We start from the raw sequence: 27,721 nt of genomic DNA, 5'->3' as shown, positions 1-27,721 counted from the left end.
GCAAGCACTCAAATCCTTTTCCTTCATAGGTTTCCGTGTAACTACTACATGATATCTGCTACCTAGTCGCTCCAGTGGGAGAGAAATACTTGGAATAAGAAGCAGATAAAGTATGAAGCAGACGTGGATGTGGCCCCAGCCTCACGTCCTTGCACTCACCACCAGGGCACACCCTGAGAGCAGCATCTGACTGCAAGCACCTCAGCTTATGGCCTAAGGATTGAGGGCAGGTGGAAGCAGCTGAGCCAGTGACTGATGGGAGTTAAATATCCCAGCCTCCTCGCCCTCGCCGTGTTCTTCACCATCTCCCTGAGTTGCAGGGAGAGCTGACGACCAGCCAACAGCAGCAGTCACCTACTAGGGAACACACCCTGCACTGGAGTCCTTCCCACCACCCCTTTTCACCTCCCTACTGGAGCTTCCTGGAATCACCTCCCACATACATGACTTGCACTCACACCTTCATCTCAGGGCCTGCTTCTGGGTAAATGCAACCTAGCGAGCATACCAGTGTAACACAGCGTTGTTTGGAGCCAGGGTTGCAAAGATGAGAAAGACCTGTGCTAGAAAAGCTCATAATCTGACAGGAAAACCAATGATTTCTTTTAAATGTGAAAAACAAAACAAAACTTTACTGTTCGCAGCAATGATGTAGGTATGTTTGGGGAGGGAAGGAAGAAGCGACAAACTCTGACAGAAGGGTCAGAGAAGCCCCTATAGGTGACTTGTTCTACCCCAAACATCTCAAAGACACAGAGCTGTCCACAGGCGTCAGCGGGTAATCAGTGCTACCCATGAGGTGTGGTCCATGCTCACTTCCCTGTAGGCTTCTCATATTTACTATGATGCTTTACTTCTTTCATACAGGTTAAGAAGAAAGAAATTTTTATTTCCTCCAAAGAGAAAGAATTCTAGTCTTCCGCTGAAAATAACTCAAGAAATACGGAAAATATGAAGGGAGAAAAACTATTAAGTTCCTGATAATGTGTTAATAGAATTATTTATAAATCAGCTTTAACCTTTTTATGTTCCTTTGAGGTCCTTGGGGGATGGGAGTGAGTACTCAACCCAAAACTTGAAGTTTTGATGAACTGCTGATATTTTCATTCAAAAATTATTTTTTAAATGTAAAGTCTACTACATGGTCAGCTCTGTGGTTAACAATGTAAATCAGGACTTTTTTCAGGCTGGTATCAAATGGGAGACCTATGGCTAATTTTCCTTTGCAGCTTCCATTTTGGCAAATATTTCAACAAAGGCAGAGCAGCAACAAAATTCCTTTTCTCAGGAAAATAATCATGACAGTTACAGTTAAAGCAGGTCCTCATACTGAAAACAGCTTCTCCAATGTGCCAGGTACACCTGGGCCTGAGAGGAGAATACTCACCCTGACCCAGCAGGGAGTGACGGCAGAGCTGCAGGGACATTAGCCTGTGGTTTTTCTTTCTCATTTTGCTTGAAGAAGGATTTGGCTTCTTTAGATGTAGCATCCACTTCCTTAGTCACCCTGTGCCATGGAAGGAGACGTCAAGTTTACAAGAGGAATAAAAAGAGAGAAATAAAATCTAAGAAAAGGGAATAAATGACAACAAGGAAAATACCCACTGGACTTTCAGTAAGTTCTGGCTACTGAGTTTTATGGTTAAAGTTTACTACAACAGTTCTAGACAAAGACATTTTCCCTTACTGAATGAAACAACGGTGTATGTAAATCTGACCTCTCTAAAATCCCCTCCATTACTTCTGTCAGTATGAAACACACTTTGGTAATCACTACTGAATCACAGCCCCTAGGGGTTACTGATGTGAAGGCTGAAAAAGGCTCTCCCACTGTGCCTCACATGGAGATTAGGACTCACAGTTAAAAGCTGGAATGAGGAGATGGAATATTTGGGAGAAAAACAATGGCATTATTTTAAGGAGAAAAGCAACAGTATAAACAAATGAAAATACTCTGTAGAAGCCTCCTTTTCTACACCTAAAACAATCCAAAGATGAAACAAAATCCCTTAAAATGGGCTAAATAGGTACTACTGATTTGGGAGTGGAAGAAAGCTATGATTGAGAATCCCTTCCAATTTCAAATCTGGAAAAACTGCCCTCAATAAAACTGCATCCTAAAGGGTCAAACAAAGATATTTATGGTGCCTGAAATTTCAGATAAACAGAGAAGTGCCTAATGCCTGCCTGCACTTGCCAAGTCAACAAAAACATCTGAGGAATTTTGTTTAAATTCCAATCTATCTGTGGGAGGGTCTAAGATTATGGTCATTGTATTTTGAGTGTTCAATCAGGTCATCCAGAATAAGACTGGCCAAGAATAATGACAGGTGAATCCCATAAATTCTAGCTTTGCAGGAATATAAATCTCTATCTCTTTTCTCCTTCCTTCTACGCTTCTTGGGACCAGAACCAAATTTTCTTATTAAGAGCCATCTAACTCCTGCATTCCGTACTGTGTCACTCACACAAGTGGCACAGAATAAGAATTTGAGAGTTTTATATTAAGAATCTTCACTGGTGGGGGGACGGCCCCATGGCGTAGCGGTTACTTGTGCATGCTCCCCTGCTGGCGGCCCGGGTTCAGATCCTGGGCGCGCACCGACACACCGCCTGTCAGGCCGTGCTGTGGCGGCATCCCACGTAAAGTGGAGGAAGATGGGCGTGGATGTTAGCTCAGGGCCAGTCTTCCTCACTAAAAAGAGGAAGATTGGCATGGATGTTAGCTCAGGGCTGATCTTCCTCACAAAAAAAAAAAAAGAAGAAGAATCTTCACTGAGAAAGACCGTCAAGTTAATTTTCAAGGGAAACTTTTAAAACCTCTGTTAAAAACTGTATTGTCGTTACCAGGGGCAATGGGGGTAGGGGATGGGCACAAGGGGTGAAGGGAGACATGTATATGGTGATGGACAAACAAAAATGTACAACCAAAAATTTCACAATGTTATAAACTATTAAAACATCAAAAAACAAAACAAAACAAAAAAAACGCCTTTGTTACTCCCCTGCTCAAGTTCTTGTGATGGTTCAGTATTACTCAGAGATCAAATATAAATGGCTGAACCTTGCATTCAAGACCCTCCAAAATATGGTCCCACTCTCTATCAGGTTTAATTTGTGTGTCTCTCTACTCTCCCAAATGAACCTCTCAGTAGTAAGAGTCAAGAGTCAAAAATAAGGGGGAGAATTTGTGTGATAGATTAGACCATCATTCAGCAAATATTCACTTCCTCCCTGTTGACCAAGAAGATACTTCCCCACCCCACCGAGAGCTTGGATAAACGACTTGCTTCAACGGTCAATGAGATGTTAGCTGATTTGACAGGAACAGAAGCTTAAATGTGTTTGTGCTGTTTCACTTGCCCCTTGAGTTCCTCCCTTTAGCCATAAGAATATGCCTCAAGTAGCTGCTGGCCAAAGATGGCTGAAAGACACATGCTGCAGACCTGAACTCAACAAGCAGCTTGGAACCAAGCGCAGATCAGCTGAACCCCAGATATTCAGAAACACATGAGCAATAAATAAAAGCTCATTGGTGTATACCACTGAGTTTTGGGATGGTAGCAGAAATGCTACAGCATTTCTGTAGCAACAGCTGACACATTCACATTTCATGAGTGAGAAAACTAAAATCTAAGGGGTTAAGAAGTTACTTTTTCAAGACTATCCAGAGATTAAGTAGCAATGCTAGAGAAAACCCTGTAATAAGCTCTATTTTCGAAGGATGATTGCCACAAATTTCCCATCCCACATGATCCTCCAGAACCTGACACTACCCCAATGAGAGGGGCAGTGTATGTCACCACCCCCTGAAACTGGGTGGGCCTTTGTGGCTGCCCTGACTCATAGAGTTCAGGGGAAGTGGCACTACATGACTTCTGAGGCTAGCTGATAAAAGGTGATACAGCCTCCACATGGCTCTCTCCCTTTAGAATGCACCTTTGAAATCCCAAGTTACCACACAAGAGGTCTGGCTACTCTGAAGCCACCATGCTGGAGAGAACATATGGGAAGACCACATAGACAGAGATGCCTGAGAAGTCTGTTCCAGTTCCCAGGTGTCTGAGTCTTCCTAGCCCAGGCACCAGATATGAGAGGAACGAAACCTTAGAGATGGTTTACATGAGAAACTTTCCTAGCTCAGACCCAGCCACTAACTACAACTGCACGAGAGACCCTGAGCTTAGAAGTGCCTAGCAAGAACTGCCTAGCTGAGCCCAGCCACCCCCAGAACTATGAGAAATTACAATAAAACAACTGTTTTAAGCCACTAAATTTTGGCATGATTCCTTACACTGCTATATAGACAACCAAAATAAACTCACTTTCAAACCTAAGGCTTAATGCAGAATCCCAGAGTACTGGACTAGAAAGTGTTGCTTTACATCTCCTTGCCCTGGGTAGAATCTGGGGCAGATCTAAATGGCTCATGAAGAACAGTGGAAAATTCCACTTTGAAATGGTGGTCTGAACACGTGCTTTATTCTCCACTCCCTACCAAAACCCCACTAAATAGTGGTAAATAAATTTACCAAGGCAAATTTACACAAGGATAATGAGAAGAGGTATAACAGAAAAAGGATGTCAATCACATTTTTTGAAGGTAGAAAGCAAATAGAGAAGTAGTAATTGGCTTAGGTTTTTGTTTCCTCTGATCTCCTAATCCTGTAGGCATATGGAATGGCCAACAATAAGCAAGCCAATTTGTAACGCTATTCTAGAAAGGCTCAGGAGATTGAGACACCAAGAACCTTTGAAAGTGGGGGAGAGGAGTAGGGTTGAAACCAGTTGAAAGTTTGCCTCAGGAGAAATTAGGTTCCAGATCCCCTTCTCCACCTCATCCCAGAAGCTATTTTCTGCCACCCGACTCAACAGAACCCATTACTCTTTGGAGAAATGAAAACCACAGAGGTTCCAGACTCAAAGAGCAGGGCTGAAGTCTCATTCTGAAAACAAGGGAATTAAATGAGAATCTATTCCCTCTTCCTTTGCCACAGAAACCTTGAAGGCTATGTGATTTGGATGGCTGAGTTACAGGACAGAGTGCTACTCAATCTGTATTGGACTTTGCACCAGTAAGAAATAAATATGCACTATGTTATGCTACTGAAATTCTGGGTTTATTTGTTACCCCAGCATAGCCTAGCCTAGCCTTACATGAACTTTAACAGGAATTTTAGAAGAAGGGGAAATATGGGAGAGGTCATCAACAAAAAGAAAATTTCCTAAAAGCATGAGTTTCCACAAAATGAATGTTCCACAGAACATCTGACGTGGCAAATTTAAAAAAGATCCACATCAAGGCACATCATTGTGAAATTTTAGAATGGTTTAGGTTGGTGATGAGAGAAAATGAAGATCAAGTGGCCCAAGTTACAGGCAAAGTAAAACAAGTTTTGATGTAAAGCATGTTTGGTTTTGTTTTTTACTTGTTTTCCCACAGGACTAACAAAACTTTTATAGCAGCCACTTAAGACAATTTTGTGAAAATTTTCTGAAAAGAAACCTAGATCCAGGTACTGTGTTAGATGTGGGACATACTAAAAAATATGACATGGTCTCAGTTCCTAAGGGACTCACAGTCTATTGGGACAGCCAACCACTGAAAACAAGTCATGACAATACATGATATATAGTAAACGCCATAAAGGAAGCATGGAAAAAGTATAACTTGTGGGATTATCTCTGTTAATTTCTTAGTGTCAAAGTCCTATTCATATTCACTAGGAAACAAGTTCTATAAACTGGTACATTTCTCTCAGGGACTTTGGTAATCGACACAAAGTAACATTAGCAGACAACTGTTCATTGACAGTATGCCTAGAAGAACTCCACTTTTACTAAGCAATAAGAAGAGATCCAGTGATCAAAATATCTTCAAATAGGAGAACAGTTAAGTCAAAGACCATTTTTTATATATGAGAGGGAACTGACAGGAAAAGGCCCACTATTAGCAATAGTTAATTCAAACATTATCAGCAGAAATTCCATTTTAACTTCATTTTCACTTACTCAAAACTTCCTGAAAAGTCCTTATTTAGACAGAAACTTTCCATGACTGGCCTCTTCCAAAAGGTGAATCATCTAGGAAAGTCTGAGCTAACTGGCTCAGCTGGTTATGTGATAGAGAAGAATAAAAAAATACTATTTTTCCTCATTCCCCAAGGTTAATAAGCTACACATTTTTCAAGTGGGAAAAACAAAACAAAGTTAAAATCCAAAAATTAACAATTAAACATAATTAGAAAAAACTAAAAGACTAACTTTGTGCTAACACTACCTTATGCTTATACTTACAAATTCTTCCCAGTCATCACTAGCTCTTTCTCACATTTCTTAAAGATGTAGTAATGCTCTTAACTCGATACAAAGACAAAAAGAAAAGGGAGAATGACATCAAGAGATTAAAAAATATGCTCAAACCCATACACCAAGTTTGCATCTGGTTGTCAATTAAGTCTGGCCTCCCAAGTTCCTATATGAGGGTTCCTCATAACACCTAAATTTAAGTATAAATAATTTAAGTTAAAAAAAAAATCCTGCCAACATGCCAGCTGTTAACAGGGTTTCTGTTTTCTTTACGAGGAAGGAGTTACAGAGAACCTTCGCTTGTCATGTTATATATCTCTGCAATGTATGTTTTTTAAAGTAATAAGTATATATTACTTTTGAATATGTGTGTGAGAGTGTTATATTTATGGGAAAAAAAAGATGCTTCTCTACTCACATTTCTTTGTCTTGCTTTTGATAGAGACATGGTGCTGCCCTCTTCTGACAAATGATAGAAATAGCAGGCTCCCTCCCCCACCCAGTATTTAAAATACCATCCACTTGCTTTAAAAAATGAAATAGGAAATTTGTCAGACAACTATGTCTATAAATATTAAAGTCCACAAAATTTAATTTTATCAGGAAATTTAATGATTTCTCATAGCAACAGTTATTCACAAGCTTTTCTGACTCTCTATGTAGGGTCAGTGGTCAAGTTCTCTAATAAATCTTTCTTAGATATCCTATATGACACATAGGAAATAATGCAAGCCAAGAAAGACTTCTAAAAATTTTAAAACCTATATTCCTAATCATGTATTAAACACTTTCTGTATCATTTGTGTAGGACTTTCAAACCATTAAATGTTTACTGTCAGTGTTCTGCTACCCTCTTTCAGACAATTCAGTAGTTTCCAGTGTGATTTCTGGAGGCAAAATACATTACTAATTCACATCATCAAGAATTATTTAATGGATTCCGCAAATGACTGATTATCAAAGAAAAAGGTGTTTTACAATGGAGAATTCTGACAGATACTGCCTTAAGTGATCTAACTTATCACCACCAGTATTGGATGCTATTGTGGTGATGCACTGAGGACAAAACATCATTGGTGTAGTATTTTTGTCTAAAGTGATTAATTTAAAGCTAATAAAGAGGAAGCAACTCACAATCCAAATTGAGGAACATTCTGCAATACAAATGGACTCAAAAGATATATATCAATGTTGTGAAATACAAAAAGGCTTAAAAACCGTTCTAATAGGGCCAGCCCTGGCAGCCTAGTGGTTCAGTTCGGCGTGCTCCACTTCAGTGGCCCGAGTTTGGTTCCCGGGTGTGGGTCTATCAGTGGCCATGCTGTGACAGTGGCTCACACCCAAAATAGAGGAAGACTGGCAATAGATGTTAGCTGAAGGCAAATCTTCCTTAGAAAAAAAAAACCAGTTCTAACTTCAAGGAAGCTAAAGGCTAAATGCAGAGTGTAATCCTGCACTGGATGTTGGACTGAACAAAAAATAGAGCTATAAAGAATGTTACTGGAACAACAAGAAAAATTTGAAGAGAATTGTATATAGAGCTACCTAAAATGTGGGCTGCAAAACTATCTGTTATTGGTCCAAGACAAGATGAGTGCAGAAATTGGAACTATTTAGAAACCTGTTTAGCAATCTGATAGTGTCACAATATTCATGATGCAATCAGTGGACTCACTGCATTAAACAGAGTATAGACCAATTCAGGTATTGTCAGACTTGCAAGGTGCTCACACATGATATTAATGTATCAGTCATGTGCAGTAAGACCACATTACAATGTATGTGATAGGTTAGGGTTATTCTGTCAACTAAAATCCAAAAATGTGATAAAATCTAAGCATTTCTACAATTGTTATTTTTACAGTCATTTTAATTGTTAACCAAGTGTGAGTTTTAAAATTTAGAGTTTAAAATCAGTTAACTAAATTAAGAAAGTAAAATTGTATTATTTCTGGGCCGGCCCCGTGGCTTAGCGGTTAAGTGCGCGTGCTCCGCCGCTGGCGGCCTGGGTTCGGATCCCGGGCGCGCACCGACACACCGCTTCTCCGGCCACACTGAGGCTGCGTCCCACATACAGCAACTAGAAGGCTGTGCAGCTGTGACATACAACTATCTACTGGGGCTTTGGGGGGAAAAATAAATAAATAAAATAAAATTATTAAAAAAAAAAAAATTGTATTATTTCTTTTTAATATGTTTTTTTCCCCCTCCTCAAAGCCCCAATACATAGCTGTATATTCTAGTTGTAAGTCCTTCTAGTTCTTCATGTGAGCTGCTGCCACATGACGGCTACTGACAGATGAGTGGTGTAGGTCCGTGCCTGGGAACTGAACCCGGGCTGCCAAACTTTAACCACTAGGCCATCAGGGCTGGCTCATGTTATTTTTTTTAATCCTAATTTACTGATGGCAAAACAAGCCTCACTGTACGTTTCTGTAAAGAAAACACATCTTTTCTGAAGGCAGCTGTAGTAGTAAACCACATGCTGATAATGGAAGTGGTTCCACAGAAACGAAGGCCAACCGAGGTCAAACTGCTTTTAACCTATAAGCCCTCATATGTTGAGTTTGGTTTTTGATCATGCAGTGTTAAAACCACAGTGAGTTCTTTGCAGAGATGTTCTGGCTAACGAAGTGACGAATTCGTCAGAACCTCAGCGGCATTTACATATAAAACATAAAGAAATAAGTTTAAAATCAAAAGAATTCTTTGAAAGAAAGAGTATTGAACTAAAAAGCCAAAAGAAACAGATGCAAAGTTTCATACATTAACATTAGTGCATTGCAGCCTTCTGAGAAAGGAGCACTTTTGGTTGCTAACTAAAAAAAATATACCTTTGCCAAGACATTAGTAAGACTGTATCAAAGATGTTTACTTGGAAATCTTAGTGAATCTGTGACAAAGAAGGTGGTTCAATTACAACTTTCCAAGGATACCCCAGGCTGAAGCGCTCAGGATCTGGCTTATAATAGTGAAAACTATAATCAAGTTAGCAAAGTGTGTTTTTCCAATGCAATTTGAAGAATGCCACATTACTGCTAACATGAAAATTATTATGGTATATGTGTGATTTAAACATGATGGGGAGATAAAGGATTCCTCCATTAGTTTCTTGCTGACAAACACAACTGACATTCACCTGTATAATAAAACTAGGATCACATTCTGTCAACAAATGCAATTTGAAGTTTAAGTGTTTGGAAGAATATGTTCCAATGGTGGAGTTGCAAGACAGGGTTAAGGAGCCTGTGCTAAAACATAAATGAATATACTGCTTCCTTCATGGAGAAAAATCTTGCTACCAAAAAAATCACTGTTCTTGGTACAGTTGTAAAAATTGTGAATTATGTAAGGTTAATGCATTAAATTTTCATATGACTCTTCATATGTGATAAACAACGCTGATCATAAACGTGCATATGTTATATTGCACGCTGAGGTACACTGGTTATAAAACAGAAAAACGCTGTTGAGAATGATGAATTATGGAATAAACTTAGTGTTTCTAAAACAAAAAACCAATTGGTCCCCAATTTTAAAGATCTCAATTGGACAGTAAAACTTGCTTATCTGTCTGATATTTTTGCTATTTTTAATAATCTAAGTACTTCTAAGCAAGGAAGTGATTCAACATGTTTTTCAGTAGCAAATAAATTATAAGGGTAAAAATGAAAGTCAGAAGCCTGGAAGAACAGAGTTTCTACAGATTAACATGTTTCACAGAATGTTTTGAATTATATTTTCTATCAAAACAATATCCACACATAGGAAATTCATGCATTTAGAATTCCTTTTTGCACTGAAATATAATTTATATATAATTATAACTTGACAGGATAAATTGTTGGAACTGGCTACTGATGAAGCATTGAAGATGCACTTTGAAAATACAGTATCACTGGCTTCACGTTGGATAAAAGTAAAAATGAAAATCCCTAACTTAATAAAATGGCTTTAAAATCTATACTTCCATCTTCACAAAAATATCTCTGTGAGATGGGTTTCTTTATGACGAGTGTTATTAAAAAAAAAAAAAGAAAACCAACATAGAAATAATTTATATATGTATACTATCCTACAGGAGTAGTGCGGTCATCCATCCAACTTAGATTAGATGAGTTAACAAGAAAGAAATAAGCTATTTTGTCATATTAAAAACTTTAAAAATTAATACACACAGCATTTATTCAAAGTGTGTGCCTAGATGTCAAGTATTGAGAATTGATATTTTACTGTTTTTTACTTCAATTACAGAATAAAAATGTATATATATAATGATTTCCTGTAGCAATCATTTATACTCACATTTTTATTACATAGCTTACGTAGTTATATAATTCTTTCCCTTTTCCTATTTTATGTTCATTTTGACTATACTTATTAAATGTAATTTTGTATCTGTCTATTAAATCTTGTTAAAAATCTGGGCTTGTATTTTGTACTTTTTATTTTTCTAGTAATTCCTTTTTATTGTTTTACAAAAGTATTGACCTGCAACAGGTTGAAAATTTAAAATCAGGGTCCTTCACCACAGACAGTTTAGATAATAATCTGCATTAATGTGAAATTTACTGGATGTGCGAGTTATATCCTTAATCAAGAAGGAGAATGCCCTTGTTTTTATGAAACAGTGCTGAAGTATGTAAGAGTGAAGTGTCATGATGCCTACAAGTAATTCTCAAATAGTTCAGCCAAAACAAAAAGAGAGAAATACAGATATAGGTGGTGGAGACAGAAGCAAAACATCAACAAGTGATGAATCTGTATGATAGGTATATGGTGTTCACTGTAATACTATTCTTGCAATATTTCTCTAAGTGTGAAATTTTTCAGGAGAAAACGTTGGGGAGAAAAATTTTAAAAAGTTTTGCTCCACACCATTTTTAAAACTAATAATGTCAAATTCTTTTGTCCAAGATGTATTTTCACTGCATGAAATAATTGTTGGAAACTAGATATTATTTTTAAGAATATCGATTTTAGGGGAAATTATATTTTCAGAGAGCCTATACGGGTCTAATTAATTACTGTCAAAGAAAATAAATGTGACCATCTAAAAAACTGATTGGCACTTCATCTATTCTCATTTAGCTCTAAATCACAGATCTGCTGTTTTCACATAATAAAATTTAAATAAACGAGGAAAAGGAAATTCTATGCATGTGGCTCTTACCTAGAACAGCCAGGAGGTTAAGACTCTACTCTTTTTCTAAACTAGTAACAAACCTCATGAATCAATTTAAAAAAGAATACTAAGGTGAGGAAATAATATTGGAACCAAATTTCTCTCCTAGTACTTTCAATTCTTACCTGATTTCAGAGGCTTCACTGAGGCTCATTGTTCAGAGTCAAGGAAATAAAGGGAGAAATGACTTAGCTACAGTCACAAATCATGGCAATGAGTTAACTGGAACCATATAATTAACTCTTACATTTTCTTGTTTCTGTTCAGCCAATCACTTCATAATACCCAAAAACTACATTACCATACGTGAAAGGAGCTTTCTCATGTTCCCTGATAATTCATGCCATTATTTTCCTTTAGTTCAAAATATTATGATGGGTTGGAATGAAGACAGATGTCTAAAACCATGTAGAAATATGCTTATTTTTAAAAGTACTAATTTCAAAGTTTGTGAAGGTCATCCTACCTGACTTCTTCACCAGCAAAATCAAACACCTTGGTGATTTTAACTTTTTCTGTTTCTTTAGATTTCTCTAGCTCTTCTGCTTTGACCAACAATTTACTTGAACTCGTCTCTTTAGTCTCCTCTCCTTTCTATGAAAAAAGTAAGAAATGTAATCAGTTTCACTTAAGGATGAAACCTAAAAGAACCATCCAAACATGCTATTTATGGCTATTAAATGTTTCATCTCTAAACAGTTAAAGACCTACTGGAAATTTATTTGATGAGAAAGGCTTATTTTTCCTACCATAGGGAATGCTTGGCTTTTCACTTAGTAGAGTTACTACTATCAAAAGGCATCTAGTCTGATTCTGTTGTAAGCTTCAAATCTCAGTTTGTAAATAAAAAAAAAAAATCTATCTAGGAAACTTAGGGTATTTCTGGGGAAGCATTCATCTCATTCATCTATCAACTTACTTTAACATGTGTACTTGGGGGCACTTTTGATTTTGGTCCTACATCGTTGAGGAAGCTGGCCCATAGTTCATCCTCCTTCTTTTTCCTCGCATCCTCTGACCCAACGCCTTCTTCGTGTACTGCAGCTGTGTCTTCCTCCTCACTGCTACTTGCTCCAGATTCCGCATTGGCATCCTCCTCTTCCTCTTCTTCTAATGAGAGCCCACCTTGTTTTCTCTTCCTAATCACCAACATCACAAGGAAAAGGAAGGACAAGACAGACAATGCAAAATGATTTTTGTTATCCTTTCCTCAATTCCAAACATAATATTGCAAACGCAAGAAAACTTTTAAATATGGGGACTACTGATTAACACTGGAGGAGACTAGGGGAAGTAAGCTGAGATTTTTGTGGAAGAAAAAAAGAACTGAGCTCTTACAGTTAGCATTTTCCCCATACGCTTAGAAACAAAATATAGTGTTCTCAGTCAGGACCAGCCATTTTCACCAAGAAAATGGTGATTTCCCAAAATCACCTCACAGAATCAATCTGTCCAGAAAAAGCATTCCAAGAATATATACATCAGATATTTTTGACTTTTTAAAGTCACTCTACTTGGAGAACATGTTCTATCGAGGATAGCCTCAGATTTACTGGCATTGTTTCTTCCTAGAATTCTCAGGGGGAAAAAAAAATCCATGTTTCTTCTCATTTTCTGAAGATATGAAAGCTGGAATACAGAAAAACCCAAGGACAAAAGAACTGGGCCCAAGATTTTTAAGACTAAATTGCTTCTTAAACTATTCTGACTTCAAGTGAATCATCTAATACGTAAAATTATTTTTTCCCTTTTTATAAACTACAATTTGCTTTTTGCTTCAATGCCCAGGAAGACAGAAACACCAAAGAGAATAAACGACTTCTTTGAAAGATTCCCTTATCTGAGTTAAATAACTGATCAGAATTTTCATAATTTTTGGTGGGAGTGTAATTCAGTACCACGCCTATGGAAGGTAACTTTCTAATATTTATAAAAAAGTTTTTTTACTACATATAACCCCAGATCAACCAATTCTACTTCTACAGATTTGATTTACAAATATACTCCTACACGTATACAAAGACATATACAGAGAATATTCACCGCAGTCCTGTTTGTTGCAGCAAAGATGAGGTATAATCTAAATGTCTCTCAATAAGGGAATGCTTCAATAAAGTAAGGTTTATCCATATAACATAATACTATAAAGTCACTGAAAAGATTAAGGTATAGCTAAATGTACTGCCACTGTACCATCTCTAACAAGTGAGATAATGAAAGTGAGAAACAATATGCAGAGGATGCTACTGTTTATATATTTTTTTAAAGAGAGTAGGAAATATATACATACATGCTTGTACATACACAGAATATTTCTGGTAACATAGTTCTTCTGAACAAAGCAACAAGGGCAAGGGACAGGGTACACATTTTTATAGTAACTGAGCCCTTCATTTTAACCACGTGTACATATTATCTATTAAATTTTTTTAAATTAAAGCTCAAAAACATTTTAAAGCTTGCCAGAGACCAAGAATTGAACACTAAAACGACACCAAATGTTTCGCTTGAAGAGAAAAAGGTAAGAAAGCCTGACAGTAAGAAATCTATCATCAGACCAATCTCAGCAATCAGGATGGTTGTGACAACAGCCCCTGACTTCTAAGGGCCTTGAGGGCAGCATCACCTGGCCGGAATGCTCTGAGCCTTTCTTTTTTTCCCTTTGGTTTTCTGTGTCTGCTCTTCACCATCCACTTCATCTTCCTTCACTAATTCATTTACATCATCTTCACTATACTCTCCACCTGGAATCACATAATAGGGTGGTCAGACAGGCAGGAATAAAGATTTTCACATCAAGATGAGACATTTTCATTATGAATAAAGGTTTTCACATCAAGATGAGACATCTTCATCATGAAAAAAGTCTAGTACTTTCCTCTATTCTTCACCTAACTAAATTATCACTTCCTTAGCCAAGTCTTCTCTGTCTCTGAAGAGTAGGTTAAGTTCCTGAATTCTAGGCTTCCCTGGCAGTCCACGTTTTCCACCATAATTAATTCCCCTTATACTTAATGTTTGCAATTTCTGCTATGTTCTACACACCACGAGGTCATGGATCCTGTTTGTCTTTGGATTTATTCAGTGAATGAATAAAAATTCCAATACTACTACTATACTTTGCAAAGAAGAAACTGATGTTCCCACCTCATCGTGGATATCTTTCAAAAGGAAGCAAAAGATACCTTGTCTTGTGAATAAGAGATTTAGAAAGAGGCCTACAGACGTCCAGTTAGACATAGCAGAAAGAACAAACAAATTTATTTCCCATCCTCAGACACTGACATTCAAGGGTCCCCAACAAAAGAATGTTGCCTGGATGCCCAGTCTGACCACACTCTGTGGGCACCAGTCAATAAATCCTGTCCACATGGAGAATCAACTAACTTTTTTCTTTTTTACTTCATATAAACTTTTTTTTTTCTTTTTTTTTGTGAGGGAGATCAGCCCTGAGCTAACATTCACGCCAATCCTCCTCTTTTTGCTGAGGAAGACCGGCTCTGAGCTAACACCTATTGCCAATCCTCCTCCTTTTTTCCCCCCAAAGCCCCAGCAGATAGCTGTATGTCATAGCTGCACATCCTTCTAGTTGCTGTATGTGGGACGCGGCCTCAGCATGGCCGGAGAGGCGGTGCATCCGTGTGCGCCCGGGATCTGAACCAGGGCCGCCAGCAGCGGGGCGCACACACTCAACCGCTAAGCCACGGGGCCGGCCCCCCAGCTTCATATAAACTTTTATTTGAAGTATATCACACATACCAAAAAGCACACAAATCTAATCACAGCTCAATGAAATTACACAAAGTGAACACACTTGTATAACCAGGACCCAGGTCAAGAAGCAGAACACAACCAGCGTTCTAGAAGGCCCCTTGTGCCCCCTTCCAGTCACTAGCTACTGCACCCATCCCAAAGGTAACCACTATCCTGACTTTTAATGCATAAATTAGTTTTGCCTGTTTTTTAGCCTTAAATAAACAGAAGGCTTCAGCGTGTACTTTTTTGTGTCTGGCTTCTTTCACTCAACATTCTGCTTGTGCAAGTCACCCATATTGTTGCAATTAGCTGTAGTTTATTCATTCTCATCCCAAAATAGTAATTCATTGTATGACTATAGCACAATTTATTTATCCATTCTTCTGCTGATGGACGTTTACGTTGTTTCCAGTTTGGGTCATTACAAACAGTGCTGTTTTGAATATTCCTGTACATACAATCAGTTTTTAAATATTTCACTCACAACGAACCGGGGACCACCAAACACTTGAGGAAAGCCTCTAATATGAAAGGCAAGACTGAAAACAAGCAGCAAGGAATTCAGAAGAAATAGAATTTGGGGGAGAAAAGAAAATAAAAACTTAAAAAAAAAACCCAAACTCTTGAAAACTACAAATATGATAGCAAAGATTAGGAAAAAAGAAAAACAAAGATGCTGAGAAGCAGCCAGCCATGTGAAAATCCGGAGAATAAGTATTCGAGGCTGAGAGAACAGTAAATATAATAAGGGTTATAAAACAGAAAGAAGCTTGGTATCCATACACCAAGGATAAGTAAAAAGTGTTTCATGAAGAGAGGAGTGAGTTCCAGGTTAAGAAGGCAGTTTGAACACACAAGTAATTTTGCTTCCTCCTGAAACCCAGTAAAATCACTACAGCAAAAGAACTTTTAAGACATAAACCACAATGGTGGGTAGTTAGCTGCATTGTACATGTTTATATTTGCAAAAGGCAATACTGGAAGGATAAATAAAACAGTAATGGAAATAGCTATCTATAAGGGTCAGTGTAGAACAGGGTGGAGTAGGGAGAAGTGGAAGCAAGAGTTCTGTGTTTATCTTTCTATAGAATTTTGAAAACCCTTTAAATTAAGAACAGTTTGAATAAATAAATAAACATAAACATAACTGTATGCTCAAATAATAACATAACCCACAAAGGAAGGATTTATTCCAAGGACTTTAGAAATACAGTTTTTTGACTGTACATCCTTAGCAAGACACATTCTAAAGACAAAAAAAGTTCTATTCTTTGTAGTAACATCAATGTTGGTATTCTGAAACTATTTCCTTTACATTATAGGTTAAAGCAAGTAAGTAATTATGTTAATAATGTAAGGAAACCAGATCTTCAGAATAAGACAAATGACACACAATTATAAAATCAGAGAAATTAAGTGAAAACAAATGTTAAAACTGAATTAAAAATATCAATATGATCTCCAACTCTCTTTAAAGATATTTTCTAGTCTGTTCACTGAAATAGCACAGAACCAATGTCACTCTAGTAGCAACAAGCATTTCTTTAAAGTTCAGATCACATTCTTTGATATGATTCATCACTAAAAGGGCTCCCTGAAAAAAACCCAGCTAATCTCAGGTCTGAGGGAAGGAAAGCTTTACAAGGTTAAATTGGGACATTTTGCTGTGGCTGAAAGCAGGGAAGTTATTTAAGAATAATGGGTCAAAAAAAAAAAGAATAATGGGTCACGTTAAAAGGACATACGATTCAGCTTGAAAGAAGTCCTAGTAGCCAAAAGTGATGACTTGAGCATTAAAAACAATAACTGTTAGCGGACTAAAACACATTGAATGGATAAAAATCTGTGAACCCTTTATAACACTCAGGAAAAAGAAAAAAGGAAGAAAAAATAATTTGTACCATTTTAGGCTACTATTAAAATTACTCCCCATTTTGAAAATTGGTAATTAAGGGAAATGAATTAAACATTTATCCTGCCCCAATTGATGAGGAAAAGCTATACTTTACAGAAGAACATCAACTAATAAATGTGGAAGAACCAAGAATTATAAAAACATCACTTCTCACACTCTGATAGTAGTAATTTAGGCAAGGATTATCAAGTAATGTTAAACAAAACAAAACAAAACTTAAGTTTTAACCATTAAGTATATTGCCACACAGAATACTTTCCAGTTCCAAAACAATTACACAATAAAGGCTTCAGATTATCATCTTGTTCCAGTAGTCACAACTACAGAAACCAACCAGTTATCATGTGTCTTCTGACGTTATGCATTATTAAACACACAAGTCATCTATAATGTGTTCTAGCCAAAAAATATTTTATTTGAACCCAATTTACAGAAAATGCAAGGGACAAAGGAACAACCTAAAACAATACCATGAGGGAGCAACCAAACAAATCCAGAAGGTGAGACATTCTGCAGGACATACAGCCTGATCTCTTAAGCAAATCAATGTCATTAGAGAAAGGGGAGTGTGCTAGATTATAATACATTTAAGAGATGGAACAGCTAGATTATATATATGTGTAGTCCTGAACTCAATTGTGATTTGGAAAAATAAGGTATAACTATTTTTGGATCAATTGGAAAAATCTGAATATGGCTTGTATATTAGATGAGTTGCAAGTTTACTGAAATGGATAGGGAGAGACTGTTCACTGAAAAGAGTAGATTACAAAGTAACACGAAAAAGTATGATTTCAGGTTGGGGAAAAATACAAATATCTACACCCAGGTGTAGAGAAAGATCAGAGTGGGTATTCACTAAAGGATTAATACTGATAATCTCTGGTTGGTAGGAATGTAATGATTCTCTTTTTTATGTTTAATTGTCTGCATTTTCTAATTTTCTACAAAGCTCATGCACTACTTTTGTAATAATATAGTTATTTTTCATCATAAAAATGGGCAAATGTTACATACAGTTCAGAGAAGGAGATGTACATGGCTGTGGATGTTAAACATGTAAAAAGATGCTCAATCTCATTGATAAGAGATAAGCAAATTTCACATTACACAAAACAAGCAAAAAAAAAAAGATCAAATTCCATGCAGTTACTATGAGAAAAAAAAAAGAATAAGCAGCAGAATAACATCCCTATAGACAATGAAGCACAAAATGAACAAATCGTGTCCAAAGACTCAGAGCTTCCATCACGTTTTTAGTCCTCCATGCTTAAATATGAGCCAGACAACTAAGAATCACAGAACATCTGAGAAGGCGTCTAACATAATAAAGCCCAAACAAACATACAGGTGAATAAAATCACCTTGGAGGAAACAGACTGTTTCCTCGTTTTATGAGGCTAGCATTATTTGATACTAAAACCAGACAAGGAAATTATAAGAAAACTGCAGTCCAACATCCCTCATAAACACAGATGCAAAAATCCTCAAAAAAATATTAGCAAACCAAACTCAGCAATGTGTAAAAAGAACAATACATCATGACCAAGGGATTTTTATCCCAGAAATAAAAGGCTGCTCAAAATTTAAAAATCAATCACTGTAATTCACCACATTAACAGACAAAAGAAGAAAAACCACACATAATCAATAGATGGAGAAAAAGCATTTGACAAAATTCACCTCTCAGCAAATCAGGAATTACAGGGAACTTCTTTAACCTGATAAAAGGCATCTGTGAGAGGCAGTATATGCAGAGGGCCAGAGTTCAAATAGCAGCTCAGCTACTATCTAGCTGGGTGACTCTGGGTGCCTCAGTTTCTTCATGTGTAAAATGGAGAGTACAATACCACATATCTGGTAGCGTCAGGTGATTGAATTAGTAATGAGTTAGTCAAATAAAGTGCTTAAAACACACGCACACAAGAGGCATCTGCGAAAAACCTATAGCTAACATTATACTAAATGGTGAAACATTGATGCTTTCCCCTTAAAATTGGGCACAAGGCGAGGATGTCCACTCTTCACCACTCCTATTTAATACCATACTGGAAGTCATATCAAGTACAATAAGGCAAGCAAAAGAAATAAAAGGTTTATCTATTGAAAAAGAAGAAATAAAACTGTTACTATCCACAGACAACATGATCTATGTTTTTTGGGGGGATGGGTGGGAGTAGCCTTGAAACTGTTAATTCTGGCAGTGGTTACATAACTAAGCATTTGTCAAAACTCACAGAACAGTACACTGAAAAGAGTGAAATTTACTGTATTTAAGTTGAAATTTAAAAATTTTAAGTATTATAAATATCCACAGAGCAAGACATACTGCACTTATGAAACAAAAACTTGATGCTATAAAAAAGGAATATTCAAAGAACAAGTTATTCAAAATTAAAAATATGAAAGGAGAAAAAAACTCAATAAAAGAGATGGAAGATAACATATTGAAAATTTCCCATAAAGTGGAAAAAAGTCATAGGGTTAGAAAACAGGAAAGAATAAAAATTAGAGGACCAGTTCAGCAGGTGTAATACAAGATTCAATATACGCATAATGAGGATTCCAGAAAAATAAAACAGAAAATGAAGAAAATTGTCCAAAAAAAAAAAAAAAAAGTCCCAGAAGGCCCAGCACAATGGATGAAAAGAGACTCATACTAAGGTATATCATTGCGAAATATCAGAAAATATCAGGAACAAAGAGATTTTATCAGCTTTCAGAGACAAACAGATTTCACATAAATGAACACAAATCAGGAATAGAACAGGCTTCTTAATAGAAACACTGGAAGCTAGAAAGTAACGGAGCAAAACTTTTAAAATCTGGATGGAAAATTATTACTACAGAACCTAGAATTATTATTATACAACACAGAATTCTATACAAATTATCAAGCATGCCTGAGGGTCACATGTTAGACATTCAAAGTCTCAGAAAAATGTTTCTACCACGCATCCTTCCTCAAGAAGTTATCTGAGGATTTACTCTCATTTTGGTGGACTGCACCAAGAAAGAAGACAACATGGGACCCAAGAAACAGGGAATCCAACAAAGAAGGAAGATACAGGAAACACCCACAGTGGTGATGATGATGGAAGATCCTAGGTTTAAAACTGGTAAAATCAGGCCAAACCGGAGCAGCTCAGAAGGCAAAGATGGACTTCAAGATGAAAGTGAAAGATTATCTAAAGAATCTAAGTATCTTGGGAGGTGATTTAGACAATTCTGAGAGTTTAGGGTCAAATGAGTGGTAAGTATATAAACTAAGCAACAACAATAAAATGGCAATCATCAACTCCGGAGAAAACAAGTGGTGCAGGAAGAGCAATCGCAGTATACATATCACGTGGTTCAGCGGTGAACATGGGGTTCACACAGTCATTAGGAAAAAGTAAACACTGAACACTGATCTAACCAAAACTGGACATAGGAACAATGGCAGGCTGGGAAGTTGGAGAGGGCCTGAAGGTGGAAGGGTGTGTGTGCTGGGAGGGAGGGGAATGAGGTAAGTGGGTATTAAAATAAAGACATACTACGCATGGGTTAAGTCAACAGACAATGGAAATACCAATTTTTTTTAAAAGTGGAAAAATTTTGCTGCTGGGGAGGACCGATAGGGATGAGGGATGAAGGGAACTACCTGGTTTCAAAACAAGCCTTTTAGAAATATTTGACTATTTTTAAGTATGTGCATGCATAACTTTGATGAAAATGAAAGCAAGTTTTCAAATGATCACTCTGGCCGTTTCCGTTAAGACCCGTGTTGGTGGACAAGAACGGAATCAGGGAAACCAGCTGGGAACCTATGGCGAATCCTAGTAAAGGATAATGGTAGTTCAGCAGCAGTGAGATTGGCGCGAAACTGATTTTACACGTGGACACAACAGAACTTATTGATCGGTTGGACCAAAAGAAAGTAAGGATAACTCCTCGGGTGTTTTTGCTTTTTACCTGAACGATTGTATGGGTAGATACTTTCAACGAGATGGCAAGTCTGGGGAAAGGCGCAAGATGGCGGAAGGGATAGGTTTGGGTGACAAGATTTTGGCCTCGCTTGGTTTGAGATGCCAATACGTGAAAAAAAACAAGTTCTGAGAAGATGGCAATAGGTATACACGTTGCAAAGAAGCAAAAGACATCATCACGTGAACTTTCTAACAACCAGACCCCTTTTAAGGGCACGAAGTGGACAGATCCATCTTAGACGTGATGCTAGCTCGCCATTCCCTGGGGACTGAAGGTCTGCCAATGACTTCCAACGCCCAGACTGCCTTTCAGAAGATTTCAGCGTTGGTGTGGTTAGGGGACCACCGACCACCGCGAGAGGCCGGGCTGTGTCCACGTGCCGGTTCCTGCGCTCCGGGAGGGGGCGGAGGCCGAAGCCAGACCGCCCGGAGCGGACGCACGAGACGTCACCGTGCACACCACCCGGGCCACGGAAACGGCGCAGGCAGGCGGGCGCCGGGACGGGGGGTACGGGGCCTCCGGGACCTGCGGGGCCGAAACTGTGGAGACCCGCGCCGCCGCACGCCAGGCCGAGCGCGCCTCACGTGAGCGCGGGGCGGGGCCAGCCGCCTCCCGTCTCACACGGAATCGCTCACCCGACGGCACGTAGTCCTCGTCCTCCTCCGAGGTGGAGAAGTCTTCAGAGTCGAATTCCTCCATGTCGTTGCCGCGCGGGGTCGGCCGAACCACAGAACCGAAGCGGGTGCCCCCAACTGCAAAGATCTAGAGAGAGACCATTGGGGGGCGGCAGCGGCTGGGGCGGCCCCGCAGGGTGTACACATGCGCAGAGGTACTACGTAATCGAAACGCGACATTTCCGGGCCAATGCCTCGGGCTTGAAGCTACTGTGGCCGATGACGGACATGGGCGCTGTGCTGAAGCGGTGCATGCTGGAACTTGTAGTCTTCAGCGCTACCAAGCCGCTTAGCTTTAGTGAATGTGCTTAAACAATTACAAAAAAAAAACAAAATTGTCTCTGGGAATACAGTTGACCCTCATTATTCACGGGTTGGTATTTTCGAATTCGCTTACTTGCTAAAATTTATTGTAACCCCAAAATCGGTATTCGCGGTGCTTTCTGGGGTTATTTGCGGACATGCGCAAAAGGTGAAAATTTGAGTCAATCAGCGTGCGTTGTACCAGCTGAGGTTGAACAGGGCAGACGATCCGCTTTATTGCTTCAACTTTAATATTGTAAATAAGTGTCATTTTCGCAGTCTATACAGTGCCACGTTTTTTGCATTTTTGTGGGGTTTCTTTGGTGATTTCGCTGTTTAAAATGACCGCCAAGTGTAGTGCTGAAGTGCTGCCTAGTGTTCCTAAGCGCAAGAAGGCTGTGATGTGCCTTATGAAGAAAATACGTGTGTTAGATAAGCTTCGTTCAGGCATGAGTTGTAGTGCTGTTGGCCGTGAGTTCAATGTTAATGAATCAACCATCCGGTACATCAAGAAAAAGGAAAAGGAAATTCGCAGATCTGTACGCGAGGCTGCTCCGGAAAGTGCTAAAGTGACGTCTATAGTGCGTGAGGAAGCTATGGAAAAGATGGAGAAGCGGCTAAATTTGTGGATTCATGAGATGACAACCGATCAAAAAGGTGTGGTGGACAGCATTGTTGTGAGGTTGAAAGCCAAAGAAATTTATGGTCACGTTACCCGGGGTCAGAAAAATGTTAAACCCTTCTCGGCTAGTGCCGGCTGGCTTGCGCGTTTCAAAAGGCGATATGGTGTGAAAAATGTTAAATTTGCAAGTGAGGCAAGTTCTGCAGATCAGGAGGCCGCGGAAGAATTTAAAAAACACTTGTTAAGTGTTATAGAGGAAAAAGGATACGTGGCAGAGCAGGTTTTCAACGCCGACGAGACTGGCTTATTTTACAAGGACGTTGGCAAACGAACCTATGTAACGCAAATGGCCTCCGAAGCCCCTGGCTTTAAGTCATTCCAAGACTATGCAACCTTGCTATTGTGCGCCAATGCCAAGGGCGACTTTAAGTGCAAACCTCTAATGGTCTACAGAGCCCAAAATCCACAAGCGCTTAAAGGGAAAAGCGTGAACCATATGCCAGTCCATTGGAGGTGGAACAAAAAAGCGTGGATGACGTCCGACTGGCTCCACAACTGCTTCATACCAGAAGTCGAATGCTATCTCCAGGGCAGAAACCTTGCCTTCAAGGTTTTATTAATTTTGGATAATGCCCCAGTCTATTGCTGTGAAGAACTCAAAAATGCCCACCCCAACGTAGAAGTTCTTTTCCTGCCTCCGAACACTACGTCTCTCATTCAACCCCTGGATCTGGGCATAATAAAAGCGTTCAAGGCTCACTATACCAGGGAACTTTATAGCAAGGCTTTGGAGGCCCTCAAGGCCAACAAGGACACCACCATGATGGATTATTGGAAGTCAGTCACTATATGCAACGTTATTGATTATGTTGGCACAGCCTGGGACAGCATCAAGCAGGCTACTATCAATAACTGTTGGAAAAGTGTTTGGCCAGACTGTGTGGAAAATTTTGAAGGCTTTGAAAGTGTTACAGAAAGTATAAAGAACAGTATCAAAAACATAATGCACATCGCATGGCAAATAAGCGGAGAAGGCTTTGACGACATGAAAGAAGATGACGTGGAGGAAATTTTGGCAGAGAAGGCGGTAGAACCCACCAATGAAGACCTGGACGAGATGGCAAAACACGGCATTCGAGTCAGCAATGACGAAGACGGGGGTGAAAGTCAGCCTAAGACCCCAAGAATTGTCCCTCTTACAGTGGCCAAAATATCAGAATGGAATTCTGCCTTGGAAAAAATTTTCAATGATATGGAAGAGTGTGACCCTATGCTTGATCGCAGCCTCAAATTTAAGCGGCTAACCTCCACTGCGTTTGCCCCTTATGCCGAGATGCTTAGAGATTTGAGGCAAAAAGCCAAGCAGACAAGGCTGACCCAATTTTTCCAGCCAGTTTGGGAGGGAAAATTGCTGGCTCCATCAACAAGTCATGAGAGCCAAACTCCTAAAGTTGAACTGCCAGATGCCGACATGCCATCTGCGGAGTAAGTTCCACCCACCCCTCTCTTGGTTTTCCTGGGGCAAGCCAAGGTTGAGAGATTTAACCACACTATACACTGCCATCACACATCCTGCAGCTCCATCAACAGTAAGATTTTAGTTAATGTTTTTATAAAACTTTAAACACTTAATCTTTAATTTTTTCAGGACTTTATTTGCATTACTGTACAGTATAGAGTATGTGTTCATGGTACTGTGTTTATTGTATGTGCATATTGTATAATATGTTATACTGTGTGTTCACTGTACATACTATATATGGGTACTCTGTGTGTATGACTGAGGGAAAGAAAGTAGCACAATCTCAGTATTGTAGAGTAGGTTACACAGAAATGCTGTCACTGAAATTTTGTTTCCTTGTAAAGAAATACTGCATATAATTATTTGTAAGAAAGATACATTAAGTAAGTTGTCTTTGAACAGAAATGCACATAAAACAAGGTTATATACTGATCAGTTGACAAAGATGTTGTGAACAGAGACTCACGTAACTACTGTGAACAACAAGAATTGACTGTAGAGTTCAGACATCATCCACTTGAATCCTTCCTTCAAGTTAAGCCATATGGAAGTAAAACCATATATAATCTTTACTTTATCAGATTAAAAATTTTTGTTTAATTATAATCAAATTATGGGAGGCAGTAACCAGAAGCAAATGCAGATGAGACATCGACAACTAACATCCTATTTGTTCACGTTTAGGGTTTTTTCAGCTGAAAATTGCTCCTTATTGACATTCTGGACTAGACTGGGTCAGTGTCACCCAGTCCTAGAGTTATCTAAATCAAGAAATAGAGGAAACATGTCTGTGATTAAAAGGACATGGCTCTATGCCAGCAAACTTTTTAAAACAGCATGATTGAAACATAATTCACACATCATAAAATTTACCCATTGATTCAATAGTTTTGGTATATTCACAGACTTGTGCAACCATCACCACAATCAGTTTTGGAACATTTCATCACTCCAGAAAAAAAGCCCTTACCCCTCAGTAGTCACTCCCCATTTCTCCCCAGTCCCCAGCCTCTGCGAGGCGAATCTTGCTGTTTCTATTGATTTGCCTGTTCTGGACATTTCATATAAATGGAATTATACAGTATTTGGTCTTTTGTGACTGTCTTCTTTCACTTAGCACGTTTTCAAAGTCCATTTCTCTTAGGTACATGCCTGTGGAATTGCTTGATCGTATAGCAACTCTGTGCTTTACCTTTTGAGGAACTGCCAAATTGTTTTCCAAAGCGGCTGCACCATTTTGTGTTCTTGCCAGCAATGTGTGAAGGTTCCAGTTTCTCCACACCCTTGCCAACACTGTCTTTTTGATTATAGCCATCCTAGTGGGTGTGAAGTAGCATTTCATTGTAGTTTTGATCCGCATTTCCCTGATGACTAATGATGCTGAGCATCTTTTCATGTCTTTATATTTGGAGAAATGTCTATTCAAATCCTTTGCCATTTTTTTTGTTTGTTTGTGAGGAAGATTGGCCCTGAGCTAACAACTGTTGTTAATCCTCCTCTTTTTTCCTGAGGAAGATTGGCCCTAGGCTAACATCCGTGCCCATCTTCCTCTACTTTATGTGGGACGCCTGTCACAGCATGGCTTGACAAGCAGTGCATTGGTCCGTGCCCAGGATCTGAACCTGTGAACCCCGGGCCGCCAGAAGTGGAGCACGCAAACTTAACCACTACGCCACTGGGCTGGCCCATTTGCCCATTTTTAATTTGGGTAATTTGTGCCCAATTGAGTTGTAAGAGTTCTTTATATATTGTAAATACCAGTCTCATAAAATATATGACTTGAAAATATTTCCTCATATTCTGTGGGGTATGTTTCACTTTCTTGGTGGTGGCCTTGGAGGCATAAAAATTTTTAATTTCAGTGAAGTCCAATTTTATCTATTTTTGTCTCTTGTCCCTTGTGCTTTTGGGATTGTATCTAAGAAAGCTTTGACTAACCCAAGATCACAAAAGTTACTCCTGTGTTCTTCTAAGAGTTTTATACTAGTTTTAGTTCTTACATTTAGGTGTATGATCCATTTCAGGAGATCTTTCTTATGGGAGAATAGAAAAATAGATGTGAAATTAGGACCCAGTATTTGGGAGTTTACCGTTCTCAGCCTCATTTTCCTTGTACAGCGTAAAAGGACCCTGCAGTGACAAACCGAGATGTAGCCTTTTGCCCCATCACGGGGGGCTGCATGGTGGGAAAAGGATACATTGGCGTTCTCCAGCTGACTCGCTCCTCCAGTGTCATCCCATTTCTCTCAGTCTCCTCTTCATAGCTCATTAGCACTCCATGCATTTGTTCAAATTGACAAAGTTTCCAACCACTTTAAGGGTAACCAGGAGAGGAACTATTTTCTATTATGTCAAGTAGTTTAGGAAAGAGGTAAAAAATTGGTTTGCAGGTCAACAAATCCAACTCTAAGACATGCAACGTTTGACCTGAAAAGCATTTTACATGAATTTAAATTAGTTGCCGGCACTTAAAAATTGAGATTTCAAATAATCTAGATTTCCAACTTCCCTTGAAAAGCTGGAGAATCTGGCAACTCTGGGCTCATAATCCCACAAAGTAGAAATAGGCTGGACTGGGCAATGGCTTTAGACAGGGCTCTCCAGTTGGCCACAGTACAAATCTCCCCAAATCCCTACAAAATTCCTAGTTTACTATTACTGTGGTGTCTTAGCAATAATTTATGGGGTCCTCTCTGCCAAACTCAGCACCTTTAGCCACTCATCTGCCATAGTCTCTTTCCGCTGTCTAATCTTGGGTTATCCCCTTTTTGAAAATTGAAAGAAAAGTTCCTCCTTTGTTGGGTCCTGGATACATACGATCTTGGGGACTTCTGGCTGAACTCTGCATGTATCTTTCTGGGGTGCTAAAAACGTTCTGTATCTTGATCTAAGTGGTAGTCACATAAGTGTATAAAAATGTAGAAATTCATCAAGCTATACATTTAAGATTTGTGCACTTTACTGAATATCATACCTCAATAAAAAAAAAATTCGAGTCCCCTGACACTGTATGTCTGTCTGCAATGCCTGGAACAGCAGCAGTGATCTTGTGACCATGGGGTAACCTACCCAAATTGGACAATCCAATTTGCTGAAAATTGCAGAGCAGAAAAAAATTTATGATGTCACAGAGTATTAAACCAACCTTGGAGCCTCTCTTCATGTGGACTTACTATTGAAATAATAAATTTTTTCACACACTATATCAGCTTTGAGCCATCCCAGTGTGTAATCATACAAAAGCTTCTTGATGGTAATGTATAGCCCATAGAGTGGACTTTGTAAGACTCAAGTTCACATGTAAATACAGTTTAATCATATCTTTGAACAAGAATTTTACCATAAATTAGGAAGAAGTTGAACATAAAAGAAATACAGTTAAACATATATGTTAAGTACTAAGTTATTTAAAAAACCCAAAAACTTAAATCAGACTTTATTAAAAAGATTAAATTCATTGGCCACT

The 27,721-nt window shown here is 38.7% G+C and overlaps 2 protein-coding genes across 2 annotated transcripts in view; one reads left to right on the top strand and one right to left on the bottom strand.

The window, feature by feature from the left end:
* CFDP1 (chromatin remodeling protein CFDP1) overlaps positions 1–21,916 on the bottom strand; it is a 120,911-nt gene extending 98,995 nt beyond the window's left edge. Inside the window, exons 1-5 of the mRNA XM_004437105.2 lie at positions 21,770–21,916; positions 14,121–14,238; positions 12,414–12,633; positions 11,961–12,088; positions 1,388–1,507 (exon numbers count right to left, since the gene is read on the bottom strand). Coding sequence (XP_004437162.1) covers positions 1,388–1,507; positions 11,961–12,088; positions 12,414–12,633; positions 14,121–14,238; positions 21,770–21,833 — 650 coding nt within the window. The 5' untranslated portion in view covers positions 21,834–21,916. The remainder of the gene's footprint in view (positions 1–1,387; positions 1,508–11,960; positions 12,089–12,413; positions 12,634–14,120; positions 14,239–21,769) is intronic.
* A 644-nt stretch (positions 21,917–22,560) lies between these two features.
* Positions 22,561–24,222, top strand: LOC101394087 (tigger transposable element-derived protein 1). Its single transcript, XM_004437141.1, has one exon. The coding sequence runs from the start codon at positions 22,561–22,563 to the stop codon at positions 24,220–24,222; it is 1,662 nt and encodes a 553-aa protein (XP_004437198.1).
* Positions 24,223–27,721: the final 3,499 nt, after the last annotated feature.

The sequence above is a fragment of the Ceratotherium simum genome, chromosome 30, assembly GCF_057802395.1.
Source record: "Ceratotherium simum simum isolate JZ-2026a chromosome 30, ASM5780239v1, whole genome shotgun sequence".
NCBI lineage: Eukaryota > Metazoa > Chordata > Mammalia > Perissodactyla > Rhinocerotidae > Ceratotherium > Ceratotherium simum.
The sequence above is the reverse complement of the archived record's forward strand: the minus strand, read 5'-3'. Positions and strand labels throughout refer to the sequence as shown.

Excerpts from the sequence above, each read along its gene's own strand:
- LOC101394087 (XM_004437141.1), top strand. The coding sequence starts at position 22,561 with ATGAGTTGTAGTGCTGTTGGCCGTGAGTTCAATGTTAATGAATCAACC.